Here is a 9218-nt window from a genome sequence, read left to right as displayed (position 1 = left end):
TCTCTTTGGGTGCAGTTCCTTTGGTGTCATACCTGACCCCACACTAACACTGCAGGTAGCAGCACATGAGCATCTCTGAGCAGCTCCAGGGTAACTGCTGCTGTGCAGAGCTGACAGACATCCAGTGCCAGGGCTACAGCCCTCTTCTCTACTAATCCTTGGAGTTTTCCAACGCAGAGAGCTCAGATGGGTGGGAGCAGAAAAGTCAGGTGTTGGCCTGCTCCATGTCCAGATTAAAAGTGCATTTTTCTTGTGGTTGAGCAAAGCCAAAGTTTTCGTAATTGCAGATAAAGAGGCAGAGACACCCAGAGTGGAAAGTGACTTGATGAGAGTCACAAAACAAAGCCAAGAATAGGTTTTGTGAATTTAATTTCTGTTGAAACACCTGACTGTTCAGCCTTTCTAGTGTCTGGGGCAAACACTTCCAGTGTTGTTGCTCATCTCTAATGTTGTTCCTGCATTTCTCTTATATTTTATTGTTTCTTCTCCTTTTTTTTCAGGAAAGGCTAAGATATATGCTGCTCTTGCTGTTGTTGCTGCATGGTACAAACTCATTCTATGTACCTGGGGTGGCTCCTATCAACTTCCACCGCAATGATCCTGTAGAAATAAAGGTAGGATGAACTTGGAGCTGTTGATCTGTTTGGTTGGGGGTTTTGTGGCTTGGGTTTTTTTTTTTCTTCTGTGTATCATAGCAGCCAAGTAGGGCTAGAAAGTCAGATTTGGGGATCCTGATGCTAAAATTTTGGGGCTAGATATTTTCTCTGTTTTGCCACATTTGGGTCAGGTGTTGAGGATAAACAACCCTCAAGTGGTCACTGTCCTCAGCTTATCCTGCAGTTCCTTATGTGATTCTTGTTCTTGCCCTTGATATCTTCTACCAAATTCCTTCAGCAACTGCACCAAAGTCCTTGAGATGTTGCTCTGTTTGGGAAAAGAGCCTCTTTCTCACTGTGGCTTTGAGGTGAATTTAATTTCTCCAGCATTCTACTGACTCTGAGTGCCTTTGGGTGAAAGGTGAATGGTGGAATAAAGAAGTGGTTTGAATTAGACCTTCTCAATTTTCACTTCTATCCAGTTTGCTCATGTTGTTTCTTCAGGACCAGGGAAATCCATGTTTGTCCTTGAGTCTTGCAGATCTTAGAGCCCAGCCTTGCTGTGAGCTGTTCATGTGCAGCATTGCTGGTACTGAACAACAAAGCTACTGCAACTGTCCAAGAGGAAGCCAGGCTTTGCTTCCAGACATCAGCAATTTATAGCCCATTTCATTTATTTTCCTAAAGCTGTGGCCTCTGTCTCAGCAAATCTAATACCCTTGGGGCTGCTGAGGTTGGCTGCTCCCACGTGAAGCACAGCACAATTTTCTCTTTGGCCACAGGCTGCCAGATATAGGCTATTTTTAAGCAAATGAGACTTGCCTGTGGCTACAGTAAGCTTCCCAGAAGAAGGGGGTATTGGAATGACTGTTCTCGAAGGGATTTCAGGAGCCAAATGCTTCCTCAAGTGCTCAGGCAAGTCCGTGTGTTTGCCAGTGCTGTTCCAACAAACGAGCTTGGCTGCGTTACAGAACACTTCTGTTCTGTGGAGCAACTGTGGCCTTGGCTCTTGTGGTGTGTCTCTGCACTTCCCTTGAGCCCTGTGATTTGTGGGAACTCTCCAGGAATGTTTGGGGTTTGTCACCATCTTCCCAGTCTGATGGCTCTCTGGCTTCCCTTGCTGAGGTTAAAATTGCTGAACTCTGGAGGTCAGACCTCTAGGTCCAGTGTGTCATGAAATTTTTTTGAGGCAATCTTGTATGAAATGTGACTCTTGAATCTCTTTTGAGCTTTGTTGTTTCTTAGGATTGCTCTGAAACATACATTATGAAACCACCATGCTTAATTCTTTGGGGCTTTTTTTCCTTTGAGTAGTTTTCTCTGTTTGTGAATGAATTGCTACTAAACTGTAGTGTAGAGAATGTACAGCTGGGAATGGTGCAGAAGGAAAGAAAGTTGGAGGTCTCTCAGGAACATCTGTCTCTAATTATTAACAGTAGTAGTAGTAGTAGTAGTATCTTCCAGAAGTTAGGTGTCTTGAACTAAGTGTCAGCTTCTGGTTGGTGCTGAGAGGTCAGGAAGTTATCTGGTGTTGTTTCCTGAGGATAACTCCTCCATTGTTCCTGCAGGCTGTGAAGCTCACCAGCTCCCGAACGCAGCTGCCCTACGAGTACTACTCACTGCCCTTCTGCCAGCCCAGCAAGATAACATACAAGGCTGAGAACCTAGGTGTGTACCTGTGGGGCAGCACAGTCCCAGCAGCATGGGGAGGTGTTTACAGGGGTAAAAGCAATTGCAAGTGTCACCTGTGCAGAGCTGTGAGGAGAACCTACTTCCTCTGATTCACTCTGTGCTGGCTGTTTGCAAATGGGGGTGTCCATGTGTTGGACATGTGTTGTGCCTTTCCTGAAGGAGAGTGTGTAACCTGCTTCATAAGTAGTGCATGATACTTCCAGCAAAATAGCTAAACTGTCCTGCAGTCTTGTCCTTGTACCTGTGGTGGGAAAGGAGTCTTCCTGTGGTCCCTCCAGCTGCACAGTGCCCGGCAGCAGGAAGCTTGGCAGTCTCCAACCCTGCCCCTATTTTCCTGTTTTCCAGGTGAGGTTCTTCGGGGGGACCGAATTGTAAACACACCTTTCCAGGTTTCCATGAATGTGGAAAAGAAATGTGAAGTTCTGTGCAACTTTCCCAACAAGCCAGTCACTCTGACAGTGGAGCAGAGCAAGCTGATTGCCGAGCGCATCAGGGAGGATTACTACGTCCACCTGTGAGTCACCTCGGGCATGGGTTTGTGTCAGAAGGGGTTCGGTGCTCTGGACAAATTTGATCTGAAATCTGTGTTTTCAGCATTGCTGATAACCTCCCTGTGGCAACACGGCTGGAGTTTTATTCCAATCGTGAGGAAGAGGAGAAGAAGAAGGAGAAGGATGTGCAGTTCGAGCATGGATATAGGCTTGGGTTTATGGACGGTAACAAGGTAGAGAATCGAGGTGTTGTCTGAGGGTGCCTGGAGGAGATCTGGGTGTCTGTCAGAGGGTATTAGAAATCTGCCAGAGAGTATTAGAATTGGGATTGCAACCTAAAGGTTTTATAAAGAGTCCTGGGAAGAAGGGGGTGGGTGCTGGACTGCTGGTACAGTAGCCAGGAGTCCTTGCTTTGACTCTTCTAGTTGACAAGGTGGTCATTGGTCAAAGGTTGGACTCGATGATCTTAGAGGTATTTTCCAACCAAAATGATTCTGTGACTCATTGTGTAACTTTGGGCAGGCTCATGCAGTGGTTTCATGCAGAGCAAAGGCATTGTGCCCCCAGGGCTGGCTGATCTCTGAGGGGCTTGGAGCATCTTCTGTTAAAAACAAAAGTGTTTATTGGAGAAAAAGCTGCTTAAGTTTGAGGTTGGACTCGATGATCTTAGAGGTATTTTCCAACCAAAATGATTCTGTGACTCATTGTGTAACTTTGGGCAGGCTCATGCAGTGGTTTCATGCAGAGCAAAGGCATTGTGCCCCCAGGGCTGGCTGATCTCTGAGGGGCTTGGAGCATCTTCTGTTAAAAACAAAAGTGTTTATTGGAGAAAAAGCTGCTTAAGTTTGCAAATGGAAGTACGTGTATTCCTTTGCTGGTGGTTCCCATGATTGTGTGCCCTACCATGAGCTGTTTGACTTGACTGACACAACTGGTTATCACAGCCAGGTGTCCAGTTGCACACAGGTTCCAGTTGTTCAAGCCTAAGATCTCATGGTGACTGACCCTGCAGTGCCAGGCCTGGGCTGCTGCACTTTGGCCGTGTCACACGTGATGTAAGGGCAAGCTTAGGGCAGCTGTGGGCCTCCACAGAGTCTGGGTGAGGTGTGTCTGCCTGGTAGAAAAAGCAGGCAGGAAACTCAGGGTTGTAGGTACTGAGCTCTTTCCAACCTAAATTTGGTGATTCTGCTGCCACTGAATGCATGGTTGAGATGTTAATGTTTGCCAGGCCAGACTGAATAGACTGAAACATTGTCCCTGGTGCTTGGAGCAGTTGAGGTATTACCTTCTCAACATCTCAGTTCTCTCCAGTTCTTTTGGCCTTGGAAAGTGTTAGCCTTGTCTTGCTCTGTAACGCAATCATAGAGTCATTTAGGTTGGAAAATACCTCTGAGATCATCAAGTTCAACCATTTAATGTGTCTGGGAGCAGTTGGAGTCTTTAGTTTTCCTCACTGAAGCTGCTTCCTGCATTTGTTGCTTTCAGCTTTTCTGTTCCTCCCTTGGAGTGCTGAGGTTTTATTTCATGTCACTCTTGTTTCAGTTCTACCTGCACAACCACCTTTCCTTCATCCTTTACTACCACAGAGAGGATGTGGAAGAGAGCCAAGAGCACACCTACAGGGTGGTGCGCTTTGAGGTGATCCCCCAAAGCATTAAACTAGAAGGTAAGAGGCTCCTGGGAAGGGGAGAAAGGGGGAACAATCTCCTGTAGGGACAAGAGTTGGATGCCACTGATGTACAGGGTGCCAGTTGTTGCTTCACAGGGCACAGAAATGAGAGAGTCTGAATTATAAGAACAATAAACCCTTTGTTATTAAGGAAGTGCCAACAGTAAGAGAGATATTCTTGAAATGCAATCCATGGAAAATCAATTCCTATAAAAAGATGTGAGTTGGAGGTTTTGGGGTTGGATTTTTTTGCACTGTGTCATCTAGCATGAAGCATACCTGGCATCTAGCCCTTATTGTGGCCCAGTTCTCCCTGACACAGACATGGTTTGCTAGTCCAGAGACCCACAGGGTGTTTGGAAGTGTTCTAGAGGGACTGAACTTTAAAAATAGTAGTTAGGGGGAAAACCCTCCTACCTCAGTGAGCCAAAGGTGAAATGGGTGCCTCGAAGGGCAGCTGCTCATGATGTGTATCACCTTGTGCAGCTCTCTTGGCAGAGCTGGCTCTGCTGCAAAAGGTCTTGTTTCTCAGCATATCTTGTGGAATAGAGGATTTGTTCATGGTCTAGATCCTTGGCTTCAGAACCTTTGGCTTTTATCCTTCTGGTTAAGGAGAGCCCTGTGCATAGCTTTCCTGAAAGTTTATTAATGATGCTCCACTGCTGGTCAGGAGAATAGTTTTGCAAACTCAAGAGCAGGTGAGCAAGGAGCACATACTTCACCACAATACCCAGAGTAACTGCAGCCCAGTGGCCTAATGGTGATATTCCATGGGAGAGGTGGTGCCTGAGGGAAGGGCTGACCCTGTGTGCTGTATTTTCCCTTACAGACTTGAAGGCTGATGAGAAGAGCATGTGCACCCTGCCCGAAGCCACAGGCTCTGCCCCTCAGGAAATAGATCCGACTAAAGAGAACCAGTTGCTCTTCACCTACTCTGTGCACTGGGAGGTGAGGCAGTACTGGGGAGCTGGCTGGCAGTGGTACTCCAAGTGTCTGTCAGGTGTTGTGGAAGACATTGGGAATGTGCTGGTATGAGAACTCTCCTGTTCTTTCAGGAAAGTGACATTAAGTGGGCTTCTCGCTGGGACACCTACCTGACCATGAGTGATGTGCAGATTCACTGGTTTTCTATCATTAACTCAGTTGTGGTCGTCTTTTTCCTTTCAGGTGAGTGGATGTGTGGGGTGAGGAAGGCTTTACCATTATCTGCAGGGAATTTGCTTAAAGCTTCAGCTGCAGGTGGCTCAGGGAGTATGTGGCCACATCTGAATCTGGTCAGAAGGGGCAGGAAATCAACACTAGCATTTAAAACCTGGTTTAGGCAGTGCCCCACGGGGTCAGGCAGTTTACCCTCCTCTTTCTGACTGGGGTCATTGAGGGAGTAGAACATAGTCAATGCACATCTCACACATCCATATTTAAGTTAAAAACCAAGCCACAGGAAAGCCACAGTACCCCTTTCCTGCTGGATTACTGCCTTCCCTGCTCTCCAGGGTTTTGTTTCTGTCTTTGCCGAAGGCTGGGGGAGATGTCTGATGACTCAAGACCTCCTCTCCCAGCCAGAGCTGTTTGTTGGTGCGAGCCATGTAGTTGCACAGCGTGAGAGCAGGCACAGCCTTGTAGGAGTCTCTGAGCTGAGCTCAGTTTGTGCTTGTTTTCAGGGATTCTCAGCATGATTATCATCCGGACTCTGCGGAAGGACATTGCCAACTACAACAAGGAGGATGACATTGTATGTGTTTGTTCTTGGGGCTGGGATCAGAGAGGGAGGGAAGCATAGACGAGGAGGGAACTAGTCTGCAGACTTGGATGTATTGTCTCTTCCTTAGCCCTGTTTTGCTTCAAGCCCTGGTGATGGGAGGGGCAGTTCTGTTGTGCTGTCACAACTTTGGCTGTCTGCACAGTCACATACCAGTTCAGATGAATTCAGATCCAAGTAATGCCTGCAGTTAGCTCTGTAAATGTGTGTCCTGGCACTGACACTTCAGGTCTGAGCTGTTTTAAGCCCAAGAAGAGAGGAGTTTCTTGACTAGAGTGATAAAATTCTGTGGAAGAGCTGGATCCAGGGAAGTTAACCTTTTAGGTTGTCTGTGATAGGACTGTTATTTTCACTGGCATATCATATCTAAATAACCTTTTTCTGTTGTTGCTACAGGAAGATACCATGGAGGAATCTGGTTGGAAACTTGTGCATGGAGATGTCTTCAGGCCTCCACAGTATCCTATGATCCTCAGCTCTCTCCTGGGTTCTGGAATTCAGCTCTTCTGTATGATCCTGATTGTCATCTGTAAGTGGCACGTGCTGCACGATGTATATGGCTGTGACAGGAACAATGCTCAAGGGTGTTTGACTTCACACTGCTCACCCTAGCTGGAGCGAGGCCCATAAAGCTGCTTCCTGTTGCCACTGGCCTGGGCTTGGCAGCGCTGAGCTGCTTCATGGCATTTCCCAGCTGAGGGCAGTTTTTTGGGATTAGATTTCCTGTTGCCAAGCTGTGAGCCCTGGGTGATAAGTGGGCTGAGAGACTTTTGCACAGGTGTGCCTTGCCTGCTGAGCTGCACCTGCTCCCATCCCTGGGGAGGCTGAGGCTGAAGCATGGTCTGTAGCTGAGATCAAAGCTGTGCCTTCCTCTCTCTGGCCGGTGCTGGAGGCTGTGGATGCATTATGCTGTGAAGGAAATGAGGGCTGTGCAGGGATTCCAAGCACCTGTGACTTGTGGATGGGACAGGCCCCTGTCCTCCAGCTGCTGCAGCACATGTACCTCAGAACTGCTGTTCCTTGTCCTGTTTCCCTCTGCAGTTGTTGCTATGCTGGGGATGCTGTCGCCTTCGAGCCGGGGCGCGCTGATGACAACAGCCTGCTTCCTCTTCATGTTCATGGGGTAGGTGCCTCCACACCTTCCCCCCAGTGCTGTCCTGCCTCTCCCCTGCAATGGTAGCTCATTTTCTTTGTCTTGGCTTGTTTCTGTCCAGGGTTTTTGGTGGATTCTTTGCTGGCCGCTTATACCGGACTCTGAAAGGCCATCGATGGAAGAAGGGAGCCTTTTGTGTGAGTCTTGGGCGTTCTGTGCTGTTTAGCCAGGTTTGCTGATGGCAAGATCTGTGCGTAAGCTCCACACATATTTGTGGTGGCTGGACGTGGCCTAGCTGTGCTGCAGGTTTGCTGTGGGTCGAGTCCTTGTATAGCTTTACAGAAACAGGCAAACACCAGAGCATGTACTAGAATTCCCCTCCACATCCCAGTTCTGTGTCCTCATGCTGCAGCAGGAGGGACACTTCTTCCACGTGTGCCTTGTCCCAGTGATGGACTTGTTAGAGGAACACCTGGCTGATGAGTGTTTTCCCTTACACTGTGGTTGCTCTTGCAGACAGCGATGCTGTACCCAGGCGTCGTCTTCGGCATCTGCTTTGTCCTGAACTGTTTCATCTGGGGGAAACACTCCTCTGGTGCGGTAGGTACCACCTTCCTCCTGGGGCCTGCTGGGTGGGAAGGAGGTGACTGGGCTGACAGGGACTCCCTTGGCTTCACAGACCTTTCCAAATGTGGAATCCACTCCATACTGTGGGTGCTTGGAGGGTTGGCCTGGCAGGTGATGTCAGTCTCCAGCCCAGATGAGCTGTCAGCCTCACTTTTGTGACACTCAATGTGATTCTAGGTGCCGTTCCCTACCATGGTGGCCTTGCTGTGCATGTGGTTTGGGATCTCCTTGCCCTTGGTCTACCTGGGTTACTACTTTGGATTTCGCAAGCAGCCGTATGACAATCCTGTACGGACAAATCAGATTCCCAGGCAGATCCCGGAGCAGAGGTGGTATATGAATAAATTCGTGGGGTGAGTGATGAGTATCTGGGAAATACGGTGAGTTAAGCCCCTCAGTCCCCTTGGGTTGTTGAGCATCAGCTTCTGCTGGTCTCTGGACACAGGTGGCAGGTTCCTTGAGTCCCGACACCAGAGACAGTGTTGACAGTTTGGATGTGGTATGAGAAGTGCTTGTAGCAGTGGTATGTGCTCAGCAGTTGGTGCAGCTGTGCCATTGCCTGTGAAATTTAATGGTAATTTGGAGCTGTAGATCCATTGCTTGGAGCACATGGTGTGGTTACAGGGAATTTTTAATGTCCAGACAGCTTGATTGTGCTGCTTATGGTTTTTCTTTCTGGCTCTGTAGGATCCTCATGGCTGGAATTCTGCCTTTTGGAGCCATGTTCATCGAACTGTTCTTCATTTTCAGTGTAAGCATTTAACCCACTTTCCTCCTGAATAGGATTCCTCTCGTGTCAAAGCTGTTGAAAGGGAAGGGGCTTCCACTGGAGCAGACTCCTATTCCTATACTCACTGAAGGGCATAGCCATTCCCTGCAGGCCATTTGGTAGTTTCTAGAGAGAGCTAGGTTAGGGATCTCTTCAGACTGTCCTCTGAGACACCTGGAGATGCCTATGGGACACTCCTGGTGATTTGAAGGATTGTGGTAAAGGTGAAATTTACTGTAACATGACATCAAGGAGGTGTCCTGGTCTTCAGACAGTCTGTTCCAGCTGCTGCTCATTTTTTACTTTCTATGGACAGAGATAATTCTGCTGTTGCATTGCTCAGGAGATGGAGGGGAATGAACATGTTACCTCAGAGCTGTCTTTAGGCACCTTTTTGCAACCTGAATCCTCTGAAGTGACATTGTGAAATGCATTAGATCTGTGGTTTCACCTACATGAAGCTGAGGGACTCCTCATTTTCCCTTGGTTGGCTGCCAGAAGTTAGTCCCATATTCAGTGATG

The 9218-nt window shown here is 48.1% G+C and overlaps 1 protein-coding gene across 1 annotated transcript in view; it reads left to right on the top strand.

The window, feature by feature from the left end:
- The first annotated feature begins 505 nt into the window (after window positions 1-505).
- The window catches only part of TM9SF4 (transmembrane 9 superfamily protein member 4), an 11195-nt gene continuing 2482 nt past the window's right edge, over window positions 506-9218 (top strand). The window contains exons 1-14 of the mRNA XM_009083868.1: window positions 506-614; window positions 2165-2264; window positions 2634-2802; window positions 2883-3012; window positions 4322-4445; window positions 5278-5396; window positions 5504-5615; window positions 6110-6180; window positions 6604-6736; window positions 7249-7330; window positions 7422-7497; window positions 7817-7900; window positions 8105-8280; window positions 8615-8678. Coding sequence (XP_009082116.1) covers window positions 516-614; window positions 2165-2264; window positions 2634-2802; window positions 2883-3012; window positions 4322-4445; window positions 5278-5396; window positions 5504-5615; window positions 6110-6180; window positions 6604-6736; window positions 7249-7330; window positions 7422-7497; window positions 7817-7900; window positions 8105-8280; window positions 8615-8678 — 1539 coding nt within the window. The 5' untranslated portion in view covers window positions 506-515. The remainder of the gene's footprint in view (window positions 615-2164; window positions 2265-2633; window positions 2803-2882; window positions 3013-4321; window positions 4446-5277; window positions 5397-5503; window positions 5616-6109; window positions 6181-6603; window positions 6737-7248; window positions 7331-7421; window positions 7498-7816; window positions 7901-8104; window positions 8281-8614; window positions 8679-9218) is intronic.

Source organism: Acanthisitta chloris, unplaced genomic scaffold, assembly GCF_000695815.1.
Source record: "Acanthisitta chloris isolate BGI_N310 unplaced genomic scaffold, ASM69581v1 scaffold18850, whole genome shotgun sequence".
NCBI lineage: Eukaryota > Metazoa > Chordata > Aves > Passeriformes > Acanthisittidae > Acanthisitta > Acanthisitta chloris.
Note: the sequence above shows the minus strand (reverse complement) of the source record. Positions and strands in the feature narration are given on the sequence as shown.